General features: G+C 38.3%; 1 protein-coding gene across 2 annotated transcripts in view; it reads right to left on the bottom strand.

Moving 5' to 3' along the window:
• The window catches only part of RUNX1T1 (RUNX1 partner transcriptional co-repressor 1), a 183,032-nt gene that overhangs the window by 141,919 nt on the left and 17,106 nt on the right, over positions 1-24,007 (bottom strand). Inside the window, exon 2 of one of the 2 annotated variants that reach the window (XM_036768921.1) lies at positions 3,050-3,220. The exons of the other annotated variant lie outside the window; for it this stretch is intronic. Within the exon in view, the coding sequence (XP_036624816.1) occupies positions 3,050-3,137 (88 nt within the window). The 5' untranslated portion in view covers positions 3,138-3,220. The remainder of the gene's footprint in view (positions 1-3,049; positions 3,221-24,007) is intronic. 2 annotated transcript variants of the gene reach the window in all.

Here is a 24,007-nt window from a genome sequence, read left to right as displayed (position 1 = left end):
CTATACTTTCCCTCCCCCCATTCTAATCTTCCCTTCTCCTTGATCTCATATTCCACTGTCACTATCCAGTGACCACTACACAGGAAACTGGTCATCTGGCTAAAGGGTGAAGTTTTTCATCCTGGTTAAACTTCTTCCATACTGTCCTTGGGCAATTCTCAAACTTCCAGCCCCAGGTTTCCATATTTATAGAACTCCTCACTTTACAATGCCAGTCCTCCTTAATCTTGTGCCTTCCCTCTGAAATTATCCTCAATCTATCCTGTGTATATTTTGTTTATACAGTTATTTGCATGTTGCCCTCCCCCCCCCACCATTATCTTGTGAACAACTTCAGAGAAGGGGCTGTTTAGGGCTTTCTTTGTACCCCCGGGGCTTAACCCAGTGACTGGCACATATTAGATGCTTAATAAATGTTAGCTGACTGCCTGAGTAAGAGAATCTCCTAAAGTGGTGGATTTGAAGTGTCTGTAGGTTTGAATTATGGATTTATGTTTTACAAATCTAAATCCTGAAAAATGGGAGGAAGAAAGAAAAGAGGAGAGAGAAAGAGAGATATCCTTGCTTTAAAAATTACCACTGTAAATGAAAGGAGAATAAATACTTTAGATATTTTGAAGAGGTTCTTAAATTGCATAAATATGATTATTACCGCCCCACCCCCCCTTCCTCCCCCCTCCCCCACATACTCCAGTAACTATATTGGCACGGAGAGGAGGAGAGGAAGAGAATGAGATGAGATCAATATGTGATGCCTTAGGGAAAAAAAATGGGGCTGGAAATTCAATATTTGCATAATACACCAAATAACCCACGTGTATTATGATGTCTGTTCTTGTCATCCATCTTTGCTTTTCATTACAGATCTCCCATGCTGCAATCAAGTTCACTGCCAGCAGGCCACAGGTGTGCACCACATGAGCTGATGAAGCAGTGATATTGATGGGGAGGGGGTAAAGGAGGAGGAGAGGGCAGTGAGGATGGCTCTCTACAACTACAACACATTTATCCAAGGTGTACTTATGCATCTGTTACCCCCTTTCTTTTTTAATTTTTAATTAACACCTTGGATGTATTTTCGCACATAAATAAGTGCTGCCCTTAGAGGTCACGGAAGAAGAAAGGAAGAAAATATGAAATATACATTTAGTATTCATGGAGCTTTTCCTATAGTAGAACTTAGATAAAGAATCCTTAGTGATTCCCTTTTCTCTCTCTTAAAAACAAAATAATTCTTTGGTGTCTCCATCTAATTATAATATTCTCCATTTATCTATATTAACTTTACAAAGCTTCTTTCTCTTAATTATCTCAATTGATCATCCCAGCATCCCAGGTAAAGAGTACAAGTAATATTTCCATTTTACTGATGAAAAACTCTAAAGCTTAAACAATTTGCCTAAATAAATATTAAAATGAAGAGTCAACAAGATTCAAACCTGGATGTTTAGAATCCCAGGCCAATGTTGTTTTCACACTTTCCTACCTCCCAAACAACCTTTTCTTAACTTGTAGACCAAAAATCTAACAGCAAAACTGTAGTCCATAAAAAACCCACTCCCATTGGTTCTAATTCTTCTTTACAACATGGCTAATGTGAAAATATGTTTAATATGAATGCATATGTAGAGCCTATATCAGATTGCATGCCAATCTTGGGCAGAGGGTAGGAGAGGGGGAGAAAATTTAAAACTCAAAATCTTATGAAGTAAATGCTGAAAACTAAAAATAAATTAATTAAAAAAACCCACAAATGTTATGTAACTGATCAGAAAGACCAGAAGGTAAGTCACATGCACATTTCTGCAACAGAATCCTCGAATAAAGGGACCCCTTCCAAAGATTCTAATATCAGAGTAAGTTCATTTTTCTCCAGAGATTCAAAAGCACCCCAAACTAACCCTCTCACCACAGCACTTGCTCTCCTACAGCAACAACAAAAACAAATAGCAAAACAGCAAAAAGATGTGGCCATACAGACCACAAATTAAAATGCCATCGGTAGCAAAGAAGGCAAGCATGATTCTTTGCTTTATATTTCAAAGGGCAATGGAGTCAGTGGGACATTCCTTCTACCTTTTTTTCTCAACTTGCTCAGTTCTAACACAGGGCTTCTAAATCCCTTTCCTGGTCACTAGTGACAAGCACCAACTAAGAAGTACTTACTTTCCCACAATGCTTTGCTCAACTACAAGTTCCCTCTACTCCTCCTTGTCCCTGTGTATAGCCTCACTATTCTTTAAACCTGGAAAGGAGTTCTATTGTTGAGCCCTCTAGAGTCTACGCCTTAGTTCTATGGACCCACTTTGCTTTTAAACATGAGAACTTTTAAAGAAACCTCCTACCAAGTACCTTTTACCTTTGTTTCTATTTACACTGGTCCTAATATGAAAGCAGCTGCCCAGACTAATGGTTGTGTGTGGACCTTTTACAGTTCCTAGGAGAGTTTTATGCCCAGCAAGTTATCCTACACTTCATGACATTCACCCATGCATATAAAAAGAATCCAGTTCATTTTGAGAAAATAAAAACATTTTTAAAATGGAAAACCACTTTGTTTTTCCCCTATTTAGACAACAAACTGTTTGAGAAAACACCATCTACTAGTTACAATAAACACAGAAATCATGGCATAGTTTTTACTCAACTCAAGTGTTGTTTAGCTCATAGCAGATGTATTATGAAACATGGCAAGAAACACTCCAACAGGAAAATAGAAAAACTGGTACTTGATCATTTGATATCATCAGGCCCAAAAACTATCACGGGTCCCACTAGAGTACAGATGCACTATAGAACACACACAGCCCTTAAAAAAAACCCACCCCCACCAGCACCAACACTACTAAAGTGAAATACTACAGAAAGAAAAAATGTGGCAACCAAACTATGAATTTAAAGGATCAATAAAGTAGGGGGAGGGGGAGAAGGGACAAAAAGTAGTAAAAAAAAAATCTTCACAATCACAGTTTATGGGGAAAAGAAAGTAGAGAATAACTTTCTGAGATGTATGCAAATTGCAAAAGCAAAATATTTGTCTGTTCCTTACCTTGACAAAATTCAAAGTTCCCTTTTTTCCGGCAGTCACCTATTACTAAACTCAGTGCTCTCCAAGTGTTTCTTTTGACAGATATCATTCTCCACCAACCGTTCTGCTAATTTCCTCTCCTTTTCTGACTGGGACAGATATTATGTTCACCAGCCCAGAGATCAATCTTTTCTATTGACAACAACAAAGGAAAAAAAAATGCATATCACATCCAGTCTGAAGCACTCACTCTATGCATGAAAACACTAAGCCATGTTTAAAAAAAATAGCATCAGATAAATGCTGTCTATCTAAAACAATGTTACCCACAGTTTCATATGAGGGAGCACTTTAAAACTTTATTTTTTTTTCAAACAGCCTGCTTTATTAATTGATCTTTTACAATGCCTGAGGCAGAGATGACAATTAAGTGGACACACAATCAGTCCCTCTTTGGTCCTTAAATGGGTCTCTAAAGAGGTGTGGATTGCAGTGTAGATATTTTAAGAAAATTCTTCATACTTTACCTGTTTCAATAAAGGGATTAAATCATAAGCCTTCCAACCTTACATTTTCTTTTGGTGACTCTTTGGGTAATAGATGTGACTGCTTTCTATTTGAATTCTCAGAAATTTATACACAGATGGCAGCTTGAAAGAGGCTATCCAAATTCTTTCACTGCCTTGGGATTTAGAAAATCACAAGTTCATAGATTTAGAGAGCTGCTAGTGACCTTAGAGGCCAAATCTTTCCTTTTACAGAAGAACTGAGGCCCAGAGAGGCTGATTTGCCCAAGGTCACAGAGGTAGTAACAGTGCTGGGATCTAAACCCAGGTCCTCTGGACTCCAAAGTCAGTGTTCCTTTCCACTGCATGATGCTGCCACTACTTAACCATAATAGCTATTATCCAAAAAACATAGAAAACATCCAGCAATGAATGGTCAAGAAGGGATTTACCTGTACACAGGCAGGCCTTATATAACAGAAGACACAGAGAGAGTTTTTTGTTTTTTTTTTTAAAGATTGTGACTAGCATAGAAGTAATGGTGAATAATAATGTCACACACATTTCTCTGGCCAGGTCTATCACGTTCACTACTTTGGCTTATTTTCTCTCCAACCAACAAAAACAAGCAACAACCCAAAAAGTATTTTTGTTTCCCTTGCTCAGTATGACCATGTAAAATGATCACTTAAAGAATTAATTCTGAGATAGACTCTATGAAGATAGGAGATAATCAAATAACAATATTGAAGGAAAAGTGAATACATAGATGTCAAATCTCTGGTCACTGAAAAATGGAAAACATGCGAACATTGCCTGCTTTGGCACTTATTAGCCACCTGATTATGACAGGCAAAATAATCAGCCCTTCTGACCGTCAGTCTCCTTCTTGTGAAGAGAAGCCAGAGAGGCAACTTGAGAATCAGGAAAAAGGGTTCAAGTCCTGTTCTTGACACATACTACTTTATGGAAACTCTGGGTAACTTGTCCCACCTCTCCATACCCCCACATAACTCTCTAAAAACTGCAGAGAAGGTGAATGTATGCATTATTAGGTCAAGTTTCCTCACTGCAAGATCCCTATGCCAATGCAGTCAAAGAAATGCACTTTCTGGTCCTCATAACTACTACTATTATTTTCCATAATTATTATTCCCTAGTGGTATGTTATGTCACATTCTTGCAGAATGAAAGATGCAGTTTCTCTCTAAGACAAACCAAATCCCTACATATTCCTTACCATTAACACATTATGCTATACAATTGAGCATTTAATAAGCAAACACCATACACTTATTAAGCACTGTCAATGCCCAGGTACTGTACTTATTTTTCTTTATGTTGATGATTAAATAGACAGTCCTTGGGGAGAAGTACAATTCTTATATTGAATCATAACTCAATTCAAGTTCTGGAAGGTTCTAAGCAAGCTGGAAAAGCTCCGAATACAGTTCCAGGGACAGTGTTTGTTCTTCCTGGACCAGACCCACTTACCCAGACAGGCTCATTACCAGTAAATTGGTCACTAGGTGATGCATTTTTTGACCACAGAAACCCATGAAACAGAAGCATCATTAGTAATAAATTTCACTGTTTCTACAAGAACAATTACTACAGGTCATCATCAGTGAGGACTTGGAAATATTTAGTCATGAACTCTCTTTTAACTGGAAACAATTTGGATCTTTTAAGCAAAAATATTCCAAGAATAAAAATGAAAATTCTCAATCGCAATAGGATTATGATGGTTTGCGCTCCAACAAGCCCATCAAGTTATCTCAAAGAATCCGGAAACAGTGATGCTTAATTGTTTTTGTCTGGGATAAATAACCCAACCCAAAATGCAAAAAAAGGAGAAAGTACAAATTTGAAGCACCTTATACTATGCTGCTTTCAAATGCCAATTTTTCTCCCTACTAATAACCAAGCCTCTTTGCCCATGTTTCAGGTCTTTTAAATGTTATTAACAAATGCCATTGGCAAAATTAAAAATCACCCCAAAGTGAATACAATTGCTATGGTTTACTGAACTGTAAATAAAAGTAATTTTTTTAGAATAAGAAATTAAAAGCTAGGAGTAAATTGAAAATTTTTCCCCAAAACATAGTTTGATCATTTAAACTTAAAAACATAGTGGGTGGGTGAGGAAGCTTGAAAATGCTTTATTGAGTTTTAATATAATTTTTCTAAAAAACTGCCAATCACTAAAAATGTCCAGAATTTTGAAATGACCCTTCCAAAGGATCCCTTGTATGACTTCCACATACACTTCTAAGAATTACTTTTATTATTTTTAAAAACCACATAATAACAACTGTATCACATTCCGTGACCTTTCACCAAAAATATAATAAAATTTCTCTTCAAACTATAAACACCTATTAGATTTTTGCCAACCCTCAAATTCTAGAATAGTTTTAATCCCCAAAATTCCTTGTTTTGCTTCTAAACTTGCCTTCAGTTATATGTCACTATGTTCAACAGAAATAAAGTATTTTCCTCACAACTCCTACTTCAATGTGGCATGTGTGTGTTTCTGTGTAGAGGCAAACTGAAATGTTTTTCTAATTATATATTTGCTTAAAACTTGCTTCTCTTCAAATCAAGAACATTCCCCCAATACATAAGGTTTCTATTATACATGTGTGTGTTATGTGTATACACACACACAAATGTACATATATGTATATTGCTGTTGGGTTGTTTCAGTCGTGTCTGACTTCATGACCCCATGTGGGGTTTTCCTGGCAGCTTCATTTAAGCTATTAAGGCTTCAAATTTTGGGACACTATGTGTGTGTTCTATAATAGAGAATGCTCCAAACTAAATGCACAGAACTCTCCAAACTAAATCTCTTCTATACAAGGTATAAAAGATATTCAGCTTGCAAAGGGTTACAAGCTGGAAGGGACCTCAGAAGTCATCCAATTCAACTGGTACCTGACCAACATAATGGAAATCATGATGTAATGAGAATCATAAAATTTAGGATACAAGCTTTAAGCCTAAAAAAAAAAAGCAACCAAACTTTAGTACATTAGGTCAAAGACATTTCTACTACCTTGAAGCCTTCTTTGAGTTTATCACTGAACTTCCCATCTGTGTCTTCATTTATAATACCTATGTGAATTGGGTATTTTGTATTCTCTGGAACCCCACTGGTACTCAGATACAACATTCCCAAACCCTTAAACCACATTCAGTTTGAAAGCACTATACTATGCTGATATAAACCAAATCCAGGATCGCACCTCCCCCCCACCGCCACCTGTGCACTTTGTATTCAAAAGAGCCTATCTAATGAATCAATGGCAAAAATTAGCTTTTTTTGAAATTTCAGTTGGATGTTAAGCTGAACAATGAGGGTTTTATTAGGTTTTATAAAGCATGAACCTTAGTACTGGCAAACAAGTATAAAGTAATGCAAACAATAACAAGTAAGATGAAAAATGCCCACTTGAATGTTTCCATCCTCTACTCTAGGTACTCTACCATGACCAAATCATATATATCTTTGCATCCAAAATAAAGAGTCTTGGATGACCTCTGCTCCTCCCACCCAATTTGTAAAACCTTCTTACTACCATGTACTTTCAGAATGGTTTCAAAAGCTATACTTCACTCACAGTAGAGCGTCTCAACAATTTGTAGTTCTACAAGAGCATTATTAAAAAAAAAAGGCTCAGCATGTTGTATTGCCATGGAAATTGTGGAAAACATACATTCCCAAACAAATATTACTTTTTCTCAATGGTATGAAGTAATGAAAACCACATGTGTAAATCTGCGATCCGTGCAGTAGTTCAAGCTGCAGCTGATCGAAAATACAGAAAGTGAACTCTGCTATATAAAGGATTCTTGTTACAGAAATATAATGTGAAAACCAGATGCAGACAGAAAACCTTAATCACAGATGGGAATGTAATCACTGGCATACAGAATACTTTTTTGATCAATCTTAACCATATGCGCGATGTATTTATTTTCTAAGGAATGCAATAACTGGAGAGAACCTTCCATTTGAATTCGGTTAACCTCATATTTATAATGCTTTTATCTTACTCCCACATCCCTCCAATGTATAAGCTGAGCCAAGGTTTTAAAAGGAAGAGTCGCTGGCCTTGGCAAATCATTCTTGTACCAGTTTATCTTTCAAAAATTTAATAGGATGTAAAGACTACACATATCAGAGTCAACCTCAAAAGAAATCAAATGCAGTTACCCATTACCGTATTTCTCAATCATTGCCAGGAATCCCTTCACTGCCTAAACACATTTCTCTAGAGAATTATACTTCCACTTGGGTCAATTTTTCCTTTAATATATGATGCATAGTTATTCAAAAATCCAACGTTAAACACACCTCTCATTTCTGTCAAGCTTAGTTGGAATCAAATCTTAACTGTCTAATTTCTCTTCCTCCCCTTACTGAATTCTACCGCTTCCGAAGTGCCCCTCTTCATAAATGAAAATAGGATTTCTTTTTCTGTTTCTAGATTCAGCAGAAGTGAAACAGGGCTGGCTAGAAAACTCTCTCAAATAACAGCAATAATAATAAATAATAATGCCATTTTATATTGGTAAAGCATTTGACAGGTTTTCAAAGCTGTCTCCCATACATTAGCTCACTTGCATGACAGGTTCTCCAAAGTCACTCCCTGATAGCAAGTGAGATACTCAAGGGGACTAATAAACTCTTTCAAGCCAGATAAGGTGGTTTGGGAGTCAGAGGAATTCTCACAGGAATGGCTTTTTGCATGAAAACACTAAACTTACCACCAGGAGGTGATTTTGGTAGGAAGAGAAACAGGGGTTTATTATCAAAGACTATCCAAGGCGGATGGTTGATACTCTATTTGTATAAAATAACTTAGCCTACAAACAGCTTTCAATTTGAAAATAATAAATTCTTCCTGTTCTTTGTGAGGTATTTAAGAATGCCTGACAACCCTAAGCTTCATAAACCTACTCTTCCCCTAGCTTCTTAGCCAATCTCTGGTCTCCTATCCTTACTCTTCAATGACTGTTCTTTATCTTCTTTGCTTATGTTTCTTTATTAACAGCTTTATTACTCTTTATTAACAGCTTACTGTGAAATGCCTATGTGAACTTTCCCCAAGGTTTTATGCTTGGACCTCCTCTCTTCTTACGTTCTCACCTTTGGCTATCTCAAACACTCTTATTTCTTCCATCATTTCCTCTGTGGATGGCTTCCAAAGCTGTTTCTCATCCTGACCTTTCCTAGGAATGCCAGTTTCAAGTTTCTAGAATTGAAAGGGACTTTCTAGAAAGATCAAGGGATTTGCCCAAGTAGGAAGTCTGGGATTTGAATTCAGCTTTCTGACTCTAAAAAGAACGCTCCTCAAACACTGCTTTAATCATGTCACCCTTCCTGATAGAAAAATTTTCATGGCACCCTATCTTGGCACACTGGCTGGAATGCTGGACCTGAAGTCAGGAAAACATGGGTCCAAATCCTGCCTTTAGGTCTTACTAATTACACAACCCTTAGCAAGTCACTTAACCTCTCCAAGCATCAATTTCCTTACCAGTAAAAGTGAAATACCTGTAATAATAGATTCAGCAACTTACCCATTGATAAAAAGGTTTTTCAGACTTTAAAGGGCCATATAAATGTCTGTTGTTATTGTTAGCCTAATATTCCTCTTCTAACTAAGCTGGCTGCTACTTGCCCCTATAGACCTTTACAATCCTATTCCCCCTGCTCTTCTCTCTAGACCAAATGCGCAGTCTAATTTAACTGCCCTGGTCACCATCTCTAAAAATCTACTTTGTGTTTTATCTCCTCTGCACCATATCATACCCTACCCCCTTAAAGTGCATCCCCCTCCCCCCATATCTACATATCAAACTTCTACAAAAGGCCAGCTCCAAATCCTATCTCCCCTATGGAGTTATCCCAAATATACCCTAACCAGATAAGATCTTTCCTCTCCTGTAAGCATCTTACAGCATTTACCCTTTGATCCTTTTTATTTGATTCTATACTGCCTTTTATTGTGGTTATTTTTGTACCTGTCATCTCCCTAAGTAGGCTACAATTTACTGAAGGATAATACACCATCCATCTCATCCTGTCCCATTCACTTATATTCCAACTCCTCAGCGTGCCAAACACAGGTCTAGGCACCAAATAAATATCTGTTTGTTATTTTAATGTCATCTTTTTCTTTGACTACTGTGAAAGGAAGTTTTATTCAAATTCCTTTACATGTCATTTGAAGGAATGAGTTAATCACAAGGCAGCAGATCCAGAAGTGATTAATTTTGAGGGGGTTACAGGGTTGTGTGACCAAAGATGCTTATAAACCAGGTATTTAAAGTAATAGGATGTTACAAAAATGTAATCTCTTCTGTTCAGGTATACCAATGATTGAATTTGCAAAGAACAAAATCTCCTTAACCATAATTAATTTCCTACTTGCTGAACACTTCAACTTGATCAGCTCTTAACATTTAGTAGTGGAAGATAGCATAGCTTCCCATTTACAGACTGTTTTAGCTCCATGGCTTTGAGCCTAAAATAGCAAGGGTCTACCATTCAATTTGCCCAGGGGGATTCAGGAACTCGGAGGAATAATTACTTTATTTTTTTTCCTTCTGAAATCCACACCACACTCCTGAGTGATTAGAAACATTTCTTGAAGTCTTCAGCCATATACTTTACCAAAATGTATGAGGTTAAAAAAGAAAAAAGCTTCAATATTAAGAAAAAAAATAGAGGCCCAAAGTTCCAAGCCATTTATAAAAAAGAACTAGTTTGGTGCAACAAAGGAGGAAGGAGGCCATGAAAGCTCATGCTTTGTGTCATTTTTTTTTCTTGGTTCTTTTCCTCATCTAATTTCATCTGTGAGAGCCTGTCCCTGGAGGACAAGGGAAGAGAGAACCAATTATATCCAGAGGCTAGTTTCTCCAAAATGAAGGCATCTGTTCCATGCCAACGACTTCCACATGGAAGAAAAACAGAACTTTGAAGGCATCTGTGTTCATGGTTGACAGTCACAGATCTTAGGGTCTACTGTAATTGCCTAGCTGCAAACATGATGTGGTTGCTGCTGCCGCTGCTATTGTCAGCTGATCTCACCAGAGAGAGACAGCCCAAGTCCTTAATAAGAATGGCTCATAAAATCCCATTCTTTAGACAGGTCTCTATAATTTGTTATCATCTCTAGGATTAAGAATTTCCCCTAAAAAATCAGGGCAAGTTACACTTTAGCTAGGCAGTTTCTGTAAGCATGATTAAGGCTAGCCCTGCCCAAAGACAAAGTAGAAACCTGCTTCTGCTGCATGGTTTGAAGGACTCCAAGAACTACAACACCCCCTCCTCCCCAAAATATATACACACAAAATGGGGGGGAAGAGTCTTTCTCTCCATTTGCCCCCGAATTCTCATTTTGTTCACTACTTTTAAGTCCCTGGGAGACAGCAGGCACTGTGAGTCAGAAGACCTGCATTTAAAAACAGTATCTCTGCTACTTATCTCTGTGAACTTGTGCAAATCACTTCATATTTCTTGGCCTCAGTATCCTCATCTGTGAAATGAGATGGTTAGGCTAGATGATCTCTAAGCTCTAAATTTATGATCCTAAACAGTGATGTTAGCTGGAAGTAGTAACTGTATAAGCTGTTAACACTTTAGTAGGGATTAGTTCAATAACCTGGCCAGGCCAAGAAGGATTGAGAGCCAAAGGGCAGGTAAACTTTAATGAGTGGTAGGAAGCAGAGGGTGGGGCAGAGAAACTCTGGGGAGACTCTGGGCATTGAGATCACCTGAAAAGGGCAGATCTTTCAAGTCATGTGCTACGGAGGTGTTGTGGGAGCTTACTGAAAGACAGGGGCTAACTGGATAAGATGAAGATAAACTGCTACAGCTTCAACTCCAACAATAGCTTCCCTTCTTTATACTCTTTGTCCCTGACCATCTTTACAAAGTGATTTATTAAAATTGGAATGTAATGCTGCAGATCTATAAGCTTTGGGCTCAGAGTCAGAAAGGCTCATCTGCCTGAGTTCCAATCTGGCCTCAGACAATTACTAGCTGTGTGATCTTGGGTGAGTCACTTAACCCTGTTTGCCTCAGTTTCCTCATCTGTAAAATGAGCTGGAGAAGGAAATGGCAAACCACTCCAGTGTCTTTGCCAACAAAACTGCACATGTGGTGTGGAAGAGCTGGACACGAATGAAAAATGACTGAATAAACAGAAGCTTTCACTAACTAGTCCTTCTGTGTTCGGGATTCCCCCTGCTAGTAAACATTTTACAAATAAAAGGCAAGAAATTAATTATGGAACCAAAACGCGTGCATTTTGTTTTTGAAAAGCAATACAGATACATAAAAGATCTGAATCCTCTTAAAATACTCTTAAAACAAACCCTATTCCTTGGGTTTCTAAGTTAAATTAGGGCATGTTACAGATCACTACTCAATACTGGACTAATTTTAAATGCAAAAGATTATTTTCTTCTATGAATTTTTATCAAGCAAAATTGGTATCAGAGAAAAGTGTCCGTTTAAGAAGGCAAAAAAGGAACCTGAAGAATGAACCATTTTAGAAAAATAATAAAAATTTCCAAATCAGCCTTAAGATCAAAGATTAAAAGTAGATTTACTGCACTCTCCCCCAGATTGAAGGCTAGGAACCAAAACAAACTTGCTATATATGCTGAAGTTTTGAAAGAACTTTGCCCTTGGGGCTCAAGACTCTGGAATCTCCTTAGAGGCAAAACCACTTCAAGAGTTTCTTGAGTATATCAGTAACTACAGCCTCTAATATCTTGGACTGAATTCTGTTCTTAGAATCAGAGAATAATCTCAGAGCTGAAAAGGGGCTTGAGAAATTATCCAGTCCAATCCTACCTGAACAGGACATGACTTCTCAAAACAAGAAGTCATCCAGCATCTGGTAATGGGAAATACACGCCACTATCTGACAAAGCACATTCTACTCTCCCACATGACAGCTCTTCAAATAACTGAATATAAACTTCACGTCTCCTCAGATCACAGATTTCCTTAGAAGGGCCTTAGCTCTCATTTTACAGATAAGGAAAGAGAGTGAGTGATTTGTTCAAGGTCACAAAGCTAGTGTCTGAGACAGTACTTGAACTCAGGCCCAGTGTACTAGCCAATCCTGTCACTACCGAATAGCACTTTAGGGAAATGTGCTCAGTGGCACATATTTTTGCCTCAGCTTTCTTACCATCCCTCTCTCTAAGCAACCCTTTGCCATCTAGTTTCTATCTCCATCAGTTTAACCAATTGAAAAGCTGATTTTAAGGGTCACCCACCAGAACCCTGACTAGAAATTTTGGCTCCTAGAGCAAGCAGTGTAATATGCACCTGGCAAATTTAAATTTATGTGAAAAGGATACTGGCTGTCATTAGAACAAATTGAATTGAACGGGCAAACTATGCCACTAGGAAAGGAAACCTGGGACACTGCCATTGTCCTCTGCTAAGGAAGATCCTGGGATACCAAGAGGCTGAAGCTGAGATGATCCCAACCTGAGGTAGGCAGGGGAGACGGGAGCAGGAAAGAGCTGGGCCTGCCGAAGAGGAGATATGACAACTGGAGTTTTCCTAATTAAAAAATTATTCTTATTCTAATTACTTTAAAAACTTTTTTGACTTCCTAAATTTCAATATCCTAACTCAACACTCTTAACTGTCCCAACCTAGATAGGGCACTAGTCACCACTGATCTCCTAATCACCAAATCTGATTTTTCTTTCAATTCTTATCTCCCTTGATTTATCTCTGCATCATTCAAAACTGTTTATTTTCCTATTCCTTCGGAAAGTCCTTCCTTAAGGAATGTTTATGATACAACACTATCTCAGTTTGCTTACTTCTCTGAATATTCTTTGGGCCTCCTCTAAAAACTTCTTTCTCTCTCATACACCTAAATGAGGCTGATATTCCAATGCACAGTCCTCAGAACTCTGCTTACCTCCCTCTACACCAGTGGCTCTTAACCTTTTGTGTGTGTGTGTGTGTGTGTGTGTGTAAAATGGACCCCTTTAACAGGCCAATGAGGCCTATGGACCTCTTCTCAAAACATTTTAAATACATAAAATTAATTGGATTACCAAGGAGACCTACTATATTATTATATATTGTGTAATTAAATTACTCTAAAATAAAGATATAATTTGTCTCATCCAAACACATGGGCCACCTATTATCTGTCCATGGACACCCTGGGGGTCCAGGAACCCCAGGGTTAAGAACCCTTTCTCTACATGCTTTTCCTTGAACATCTTCAATTATGATCTCCATTTACTTGGATCCAAATCCCACCTCTGATATTTACTACCTATGCTGACCTAGGGCAAGTCACTTAATTACTCTGGGCTTCAGTTTCTTCATCTATTTTTTAAAAAGGTGGGGGGGGGGCACTAAGGGCCCGCACTAGATGGCCTCAGATGTATGTCCTTTCTATCTATTGACCTATGATCTTATGTATAAGATGATTTTCCAAATCTGTATCTCCAACTGTGACCTCAAAAGTGATAGTAGTTATGTCTAGGAATCTAAACTTCTATGTAGATGAACTAGGCCCCTGGACATGGAGGAGGAAGAACATGTGGCTGCCTTGCTTGTCATAGGCTCAAGCAAGGCTTCCTGTCTAGTGGCCTGGCCCATATTCCACAAGAATGGACAACACAAGTGGGCAGTCAGTACCAGAGGACCTGTGGTTGCTGGTGTTACATTTACTGCCACTGAATTCCCATATGCCCCAAGTTCCCTACCTAAGTAACAATAAGCTATCCCTTCCTCCTTTCTCTGAAAGAACTTCATTTGACTCAATGCCACACTTCTTTTTGCTACCCTTACTTCTACACATACACACACACACACACACACACACACACACACACACACCCATCAGAGGTAGAGGTGGGACCACTGGAGCATGCATCTCTGCATAGCCTTAGGCTTATCAACTGGTAAGCTCTGACTCCCATCAATTTTGCATCTCAGCAGCCCCTAGTGACACCCTTCTTTGTGTTGGGCCTCACCCCATCATCAGCATATGCCCAAGATTATGCCTACCTGCAGACACAAGGGGATGATGATGGTACAAAAAGGAGTCAAAAAAAGAAGGCCACCGCCCTGGTGTCCCCTGGAAACATGGCCTAAACAGCACCTCATTAACAAGAACAAGTTCATAGAAATATATTGTTTTATCTCTTCACTTTCAATAGCCAAGATCCTAGAAAAGTTGTCTATATTTTTTACTTCCATTTTTGCCTCTTCCAATTCATTCCTCACCCCTTGAAATCTTGCCTTCAACCTCACCACACAATTGAACTTGCTCTCTCCAAGGTTATCATCAACAATCTCTAAAACTCAATAGCCATTGTATTAGTCTTTTTCTTAGCTTGACTGGTCAGTGGTTGACAACACTGACCAGTCCCTGCTCCTAAACATTTTCTCCACACTGTTTTTGAGACTCTACTCTCTCCTGGTTCTCCTTAAACCTGACCAACTTACTCTCTCAGCCTTCTTTCCTCGGTCATCACCAATGCCTTGCCCCTTGTACTATGTCTCTGTCCTAAGCTCTCTTCCATCCTTTCCCTATATTCTCTCTCAGTAATCTCATCAGTTTCTACATTTCCACATTTAAACTATCAGTTCTTTAGCTTACTCTCTACTTACTGAACTTTTCTACCCATGTATCCCACTGTAATCTCAAACTCAACATGTCCAAAATGGAAGTTCTCTTCACCTATCCCAACTCACCCCTTGTTCCAAGGTTCCCTATTTCTGTTGAGGGTACCACCTATACTCACAACCCTGGAGTCATTCTTAACTTTTCCCTCCCTGCATCCAATCAGGTACAGTCTTATTCATTCTGTCTCTGTAACATTTCTCATTTCTGCCTATCTCTCTTTTCACACTGCCTATCCAAGTTAGGCTCTAATTACCCCTTGCTTGAACTACTACCACAGGCTACTAATTGGACTCCTGAATTCCAGTCTTCCCCACAGTTGCCCAAATAACCTTCCTAAAGCACAAATCAAGCCGTGCCATTTCCCTGCTATGGAATATCATGCCTCTTGAATAAAAATAACAAACTTCTTGTCATGTAAAGCTCACCTTTCATAAACTGAGGCAGCCAACCTCTCTAGGCTTATTATACATTACTCCTCTTCACACATAGTACGATCCAATCGGTCATGTGTTTGCTGTCTGCCAAATCTGGCATTCCATCTCCTGCCTACAAGGTTTTGCATAGTCTATCCTCTATGCCTAGAGTGAGCTCCTGCCTAACCTCTATCTCTTAGAATCCTTACTTTCTTTCAAGGCCCAGCAAGATCTTCCAGACTACCCCAGTTATTAGTGTTGTCTGCAAGTTATCATGTATATACTTCTATCCTAACAGTAGAATGTAAGCTCCCTGAGGGGAAGGATTTTAACTTGCTCCTGTATTCCCCAAGCCTAGTTAGCACAGTATATTGCACAAAGTTCTTAATGTTTGTTGCAATGGATTAGAAGCTACCTGATGCTCCTCTGTGGAATTCTTCTCCCCCTCCTCCTAAGAGTATGCTGTCTTTCACAACTCAACCCCTCCTCCTCCCCTCCCACCCTCTTGCCCTAGACTCAAAAATCCCAGTTATGGCTCCGGTCCATCCCAATTTCCCTATTCCGGTCACTGTTATCATCATTTCTCCAATCATCTACGTTTGAAATCTGTCAAACCATCTCAGCTGCTCGCTTTCCCTTCTCCCCACCCAGATATCCAATCAGTCACAAAAATCTGTTAATTCCTTTGTAAATTGTCTAGCTTTTGTGCTCTCCTTCTAGTTACCATTGCCTCCAGCCTAATTCTGTTCCTTATCACGTCTTACCTACATTTTTTAACTGGTCTCCATGCCTCTTAACTTCTCCCCATTCTGATCCATCCTAAATAAAATAAACATCTAAAGCTTCCTCAAAGAAAGTTTTAATAATGTTATTTTCCTAACATGCGCTGATTAAGGATTATACAAAACTGGCTAAAAAATAAAGCCTAATACCATCCTATTCTCTACTATAGGGGGTCCTTAATCTGGGGTTCATAGACTTGTGTATATGTGTGTGTTAACTGCCATGTTAGTGTACCTGCTTTCATTTTTAAACTTCTGTATTTTATTTTATCCATTTAAAAACATTAGTTTAGGAAGAAGTCTCAAAACTTGACTATACTACCAAAAGGATCCATGACAGAGAAACAATAAAGAATTCCTACTCTACAGAATAAGATTTTTAACTTGGTATTTAAGACCCTCTATAACCTACCTTTCCAGGCTTATTTCCAACCTCATGGTCTCTATTTTCCTACATGAACATCCCATCCTCGTCAATCTATCCCTTAGAAAACTTGGACTTTAATAACCCCAACATTTTTGCCTTTCTCCCTACCTAGACAAATTTGACCCACATCCCTCAAAGCATAACTCAAACTCCATTTCAAAGACTTGAATACTGCAGCATCAAGGTTAACACAGCAATTTTTTGTTGTTTTCTTTTTTTATGAAGAATTTTGTTAGGCACTAGAGAAAGAGAGATAGCACACAGTTTTTACTCTCAAAGAACTTACAATGGGGCTGTGTAGAAATGATAAGATTTCAGTGATTTATGTGCTGAGCCTCAGTTTCAACATTTTAAAAATGGGGTAGGATCTATAGGAGCTTACCTTCCAGGGTAGTCACAATGATCAAATGAAATTATATATATATATATATATACATACACATATATACAGTATATATATGTGTATGTATATATATATATATATATCTGTGTATATATATATATATATATATACACACATATATAAATCACTTAGTAAATTGTGAAGCACTAAGTAAATTTCAGCTATTATTAATAGGCAGAGATGAAGAGGGAATTATGTCCACACATGTGAGCAAAGGAACAGAGACAAGAGAGAACAGGATGAGAATGGGGGAAGGAGGAGAGGGTGGTGAGTAGTTTGACAAGAAAACAGAATCTGTGAACAGGAGTAGTATAAGAAGTTGAAAAGGTAAGTCAAATCCAAACTGTGTAAGCCTTAGAAACCTAATGTAAAAAATGTAAGGTCTGTTCAATAGGTAACCAAGTATTACTGAATTGACCAATGCCATGATCAGAGAGAGGACATTAAGATAGATTACTTAGGCAATGCAATGAGGGACTCATTGAGGACTGCATAGATTGGAGACAAGAAAACCAGTTGTAGGATTATTTCAATAGTCTAGACAAGAACAGATTAGGTCTGAAAATTGGTGATTAAAGTGGAACTAAATAAGAGGGTTCTAACATAAGAAATACTTCATAGGTGGAAACAACAGGATTTTGGATATATAGAGTAAAAGGTGATTGAGGTTACAAGCTTAGGATCCTGGGAAGATATGGGAGTCACTAACAGGAATAAAGGACTTGGGGGAGTACCTGGCTACTTTAGGGCAGAAAATGTTGTATTCTGTTTTAGACAGACTGAATTTAAGGTGATAAGGGATATCCAGTATGAAGCTGAAAAACACTAAAGTGGGCCTTGGGGAGGAGTTCAAGTTGAAGCTATAGATATGGAAGTCAATTGCGTGGAGGGGATCATTGAAACAAAGGAAACACATGTGGTACCAAATGGTTAAAGGTGAGAAGCAGAGAATAGGGGTTTAGGACAGAACCTCAGGAAATACTCATGTTTAAGGGATGGAAGAATGAGGAGATAAAAATGTGGTCAGAAGTCAGAGGATAACGCTTGATAATTCAGAAGTGGGAAAGCCAAGGACGGAAATATGAAGAAAGGAGAGGAGGATGATCTACAGTATCAAATACTATAAAAGTCAAGGAGAATTAGAACATGAAAGATTATTTTGCATTCTCTTTTCTTTGAGCCTGAGATACATGGGTATCTGACTGACTTTTCCCTGAGCTTCTGTTTCCTCTTCCGGAAAATGAGGATAAAAATGTTTTCACTAAATTATTTCAGAGTTCTGAAGTCACTTTAAGCATCATATAAATGTAATCACAGCACTTGTTTTCTATACGAATTCATTTGGAAATATTCATATATTGCCTTGTGAAATCTTTATTGTCATCTTGGGCTGTTATTTCTATCTTTTTTATTATTAGCTTGTCACAAGTTTGTCGAATTCCTTCCCTGCACATTCCCTCTACCTCCCTCACTGTAAACTCTCATGAGATCAGGGAGCCAATCTTACACTTATCAATTACTAGGATGAAGACATAGATGGCATGCTTACCAAATGTCAGAGTGCCAAACTTCTGGGAGGAATAGCTAACACATTAGAAGACAGTGCTGGAATCTAAAAAAAAAGATAAATTGGCCACCAGAATGATGGGCCAAATCTAATAAATAAAATTAAACATATGACTTGGTTTCAAAAGTCACCTTTTGAAAGTATAAGATAGGGGAAGTGTGGCTGAAGAGAAATTCACATGTAAAAGACATCAGGATTTGGGCGATTACAAGCTCAATTAGTCAACCTGTGTGTCCCATGGCAGCCAAAAAGTCTAATATATCCTTAGACTGAACAAATACAAGTGGTAAGCAAAAGAAGGGAAGTGATCATTCCTACTTGAACAGACTGTATCTTTAAGTGGTGTGATTAGACCTAAGTACCTTATTTTCTGAAGGAAGAACATTATCAAACTAGAACACTTGAACTGAAGCAAAGTCAAGAAGGTAAAGGGACTTTATATCCTGCTATTCTTGAATCAATTGAAGATACTGGGAATGTTTATATATAAGAGAAGAGTTAAGAGGTCTTGGATTTGAGAAAGGACCTAATTATTCAAGTGTCTGAAGCACTGTCATGTGGAAAGGGGACCAGGAGCAGGGGTGGGGAACCTGCAGCCCTGAGGCCACATGTGGCCCTCTGGGACCTTGGGTGCAGCCTTTCCCCTGAATCCAAGTTGTACAGAATAAATCCTTTTATTAAAGGGATTTGTTTTATGAAGTTTGGATTCAGTCAAAGAGTCACAAGTTCCCCACCCCGGGGCTAGATTTTGTCCTGATTGAGTCCAAAGGACACCTCTGCAAGGATGGGTGGAAATTAGGAAGATGTAAATACTGATTTAAAAGAAAATTTCCCAACAAGTAGATCTACCCAAAATTAAATGGACTGACTTGGGAAGTAGCATGCTCCAAGTCACTAGACAATTTCAAATGGAAGTGTTAGGGATGCCATGAATGTTATTTCTGCTCAGAAAGGAGTTGAATTAAATGACCTTCCAATTAATGTGACAATTTATATCTTATCTCCCTAACCCTCTTTTCATTTTGTCTTATATACAATAGACAGTCAATAATTAATTATTGAATAATTTGAATTCGATTTGAAATAAGGTACCTTCTTTTTGGTGTAAGAATTTTAGTTTTGAGATAATATTAAATAATAGTAAGGAATTGAATCTCACTGAAACACACTGCCTTGATTCCAAACTACCCAAACTTTACATGCCACTATCAGAACTATCTTTCCTTTGTAACTTATTTTATATACCCTCCTTCTAGCCAAACCAAAATAGAACTCAGACAATCCAGTAGGGACAGAGTACATTTATTTCCCATTTAGACCTGACCTGACCTACTTACCCACCTATTAACTAAGCCAAGGGAGATGAGAATTCACGATCCATATTTGTTTCCCAGAACTCAGATCTGGATTCGGTTTCTAAATAGACCTAGCTAGTATGTAGACGTGAATGTATGTGTGACAGGTGGGAGTAGGGGGAAAAAAAAGAGTATCTCTGACTCAGGATAAAAGTCAAAGCAATCTCACTGTCACTTGGAAAGGCACATACATTCTAGGGAAAGGATCACAATGTCAATACAATAAACACTGTAGCTCCAGTCCCAGTATCATCTGCTTCTCTTCCCAGCTGTGTTTGCTCATCACTGTGTACATAGCATATGTATATATTCAGGAAGTAAACTGTGTTGTCTTTCCTGAACTGTATTTCATTGCTACCTTTGCTACATGCACACCTTTAGATTAGTAAATCTGTTAAAACTAGGATCGGGGTGGGGGGAAACCTCTGATAGTTAATCAACTTCCTAAGAAAGCTAATAAAAAAAAAACCTGCTTAGCTCCAGGATAATTAAAATAACAATTTGGAGTTGACTCGTCAATCTGCTTTTCCCACTAACCACAACCTTCATTTGATGTATATCTTAAATACTTTTAGCAATTCTACCATACTATTTCCCAGGCCCCATAGTCCTGCCATAGCAACCCCTCATGTACCATTATCTATAAACTTTTTGGCAGGATTCTCTGGTCGCTGGCGGCACTATGCTTTAATCTCCTTGGCAACAGGCCCTACCTGAGTGTCACTAGGAATGCTCTCCCTCAATCTCCAGTGAAGCATTCTTACCAAATATTCCTTTTAATAGGATTATAGTGTGGCTTCTCTCTCCTAGAGTTCTAATTATCTCACCACCCTGCCAGTACCCTCCCTGGAAGTTAGTAATGGCTGCCTGCTTCTTGAACACGGTTAGCCAATGACTGTTAAAAACTCTTGGTGATGTTTCCTACAAAGCTTTTTACGATAATGTCCAACCTACTCGAGCACTAGCATCTCCTGAGGACCTTATTACCTCCCTATTTAGGGATATGTGACTCATTGTCCTGAAAGGTATATGTTTGTGGAGGTTGTGAAGGGAAGGGAGGAGATTGGGGTAAGACCTCAGTCTGACTTCCTGCTGAATTTCAACACCACTCTGAATTATTCCTTCCATCTTGAATAGTAGTGCTTTCCCTCTGTTATTTTCAATTTATCCTATCATCTTATTTATACAGAATTGTTTTCATCTCGTCTCCCTGTTAGACCATGAGCTCCTTGAGAGTAGAGGATTGTCTTTTGCCTTTCTTTGTATCTCCAGAGCTTCGCGCAGTGCTTGGCACATAGTAGGTGCTTCATATATATTAACTAACAGACAACCTCCAAAGCAATATTTCACATCACTCAGGAAAGTAATGAGACCTAGGAGCTCAGTCCAACTTCAAGCCCCTTTCACTTTAAAAACCTGTCTTCCTTAAAAGTTTAACTCAGATGTGACATCCTATGGATTTCTTTCCCAATCAGTGCTCTCTCCCTGCACACATTTGCTGTTACTTACTTATCAACACAAGTGCCTTGAAGGCAGAGACTGTTTTGTTTTTTTCCTTCTTTTTCCTTTGCATCTCCAGCACCTGGGACAGTGACTTGCACAGAACAAATCTTTAATAACTTATTATTGAATGAATAAACATCCTGATGAATAGCAGGTTTGAGCTACCACCTGGAATGAGACAGCATTTATAAAGCACTTACCACAGTGCCTGGCACATAGTAGGCACTTAATAAATGCTTGTTTCCTTCCTCCCCTGGCCATGACAGAAACAAAGGCCACCTCTTAGATCACAGAGGAAGCCTGGTCTGTGACAGTTATTAGGACTTTTATAAATTGGTCTCCTTTAGCTAGCTAAACCACAACAGGCAACCCTAGTCAGAAAACCCTCAGTTTTTTTCATTCTCAAACTTAATGCAATATCTAGATTTGTCAATTTTGTTATGAGTAGTTGGGACTGACATTGCGATTTACAGACAATGTCAAATGGACCATTTCTTTAAAACTTCCCTCCTTAAGCTCTTATATGTGACTCATTGAAATGATTCATTCCCAGATGCCACTGCTTTCTCTATTATTCTGAATTTTGAAATATCCTCAAAAGTATTCACTTTGAGATTTCGAAAATGTCCTTAAAAGTGTTCACTTTGAGATTTCAACAGGGCACAGGTGCACTCATCATCACTACATTTAAGTTACTCCTCCTGTCTCAGTCAAGGGACCTATCCGTACATTCAGGATAATAATTTATATTAAAAGAGACCAGGGCAATTCTGTGTAGCTGCTACTGAAGGAAATGAGTCAGGTTCTTTTGTTTGAGCAACAACTGAAATCTTCAATAGCTCTTTACTACATAAAAAGTAGCTAGGGGCTGCTAGGTAGTGCAGTGGATAGCGCACTGAGCCTGGAGTCAGGAAGATCCAAGTTCAAATCCAGTCTCAGACACTTACTAGCTGAGTGACCCTGGGCAAGTCACTTAATCCCTATTTGCCTCAGTTACACATCTGTGCAATGGCAACATACTGGAAAGGAAATGGCAAACCACTCCAATATATTTGACAAGAAAACCCCATGGATGAAGTCCATGGAATCACGTAGAGTTATATTATGACTAAATGTCTGAACGATAAAATAGCACTGCAGCAATCACCTGCTGAAAGAAGGAATTGAAGTTCTGGACCTTCAACAAAGGTAAGACATGCCTCCCAGCAATTATGGAACAAACCATGAAATAAACTCATCTGGTCCCCAGATTTATTAAGCATTTATTATGTGCCAAGCATTGTGCTTTAAATAAGTGCATTATAATGTTCAATAAATACATGCTCAGATGCCTAGGAAGACAGACAGTGTTTCATACAGATTCCCCTACTTTATTAGAGTCAGTGGCAGATTCAGGGGATACTTGGTTCAAATCCAAACCCTGACTTTTATTAGTTGAGTTGACCCTGGGACAGATAACACCTTAGTCTTTCTGAGCTTCAATTGTCCTAAAATTAGGTTATTTGTAGCATGTACCTCACAGGGTTTTTGTGAGGACTGAATGGGTCCATTTAGGTAAAACATTTTGGAAACTTTGTCAAATTTTGTCAAAGGTTGATAGGCACTATGTTATCACTAATGGTCATCTTCTTAACTCTGAAATAAAAATATTTCTCCCTGCCATCCATAGGAAAATTTCCTAAATCCTTTCTCTCTATGTTCATATATAAAAGCAAGAGAACTATTAAGAGTCCACGTGAAATCTTTCCTGGTCATAGAATTTGGGAAAGGAAAATGAAGAAAAAGAGGAATTGACAAAATTAAAGCAGATAGTTCTAGAATCTCACTGTTAGAAGAGATAGCAAAAAATACTTTTAAAAAGAAGTGTTTTTAATCTTCCACACATATAATTCTCAAATAGCATTTTGCAACCTGATAGCCAAGGGCATTCTATATGGAAGTTTACTTTCAAATACACAATTCTGAAAATGTAAAATACACTTAGAATAACTAACTTCCCCCACCACTGGAATGTTGCCAGATCTTGATGAAAACCAGCAACTACATAACACCCTAGGGATTCCCCAATCTAACAACTGAAAAATCCTCAAGCTGAGGTTAGTGGTAGAAGCCCCAGGTTCGAATAGATTAAATGAACCTGGGTAGTCACATTCCAAACACCCCTTTGAGGTAGGTAGATTATAGGACAGATAATGGGGGGAAGCTTAAAAGCTGGGCCCTATATCTTTCTATACTTCCCAATCTACTGGAATGAAACCAATGTTCTCAAGTCATTTTTACCAGAATAGGGTGTTTGCTTTAGTGACCTTAATTAAAGCTAGCCA

Source organism: Trichosurus vulpecula, chromosome 1, assembly GCF_011100635.1.
Source record: "Trichosurus vulpecula isolate mTriVul1 chromosome 1, mTriVul1.pri, whole genome shotgun sequence".
Taxonomy (NCBI): domain Eukaryota; kingdom Metazoa; phylum Chordata; class Mammalia; order Diprotodontia; family Phalangeridae; genus Trichosurus; species Trichosurus vulpecula.
Note: the sequence above shows the minus strand (reverse complement) of the source record. Positions and strands in the feature narration are given on the sequence as shown.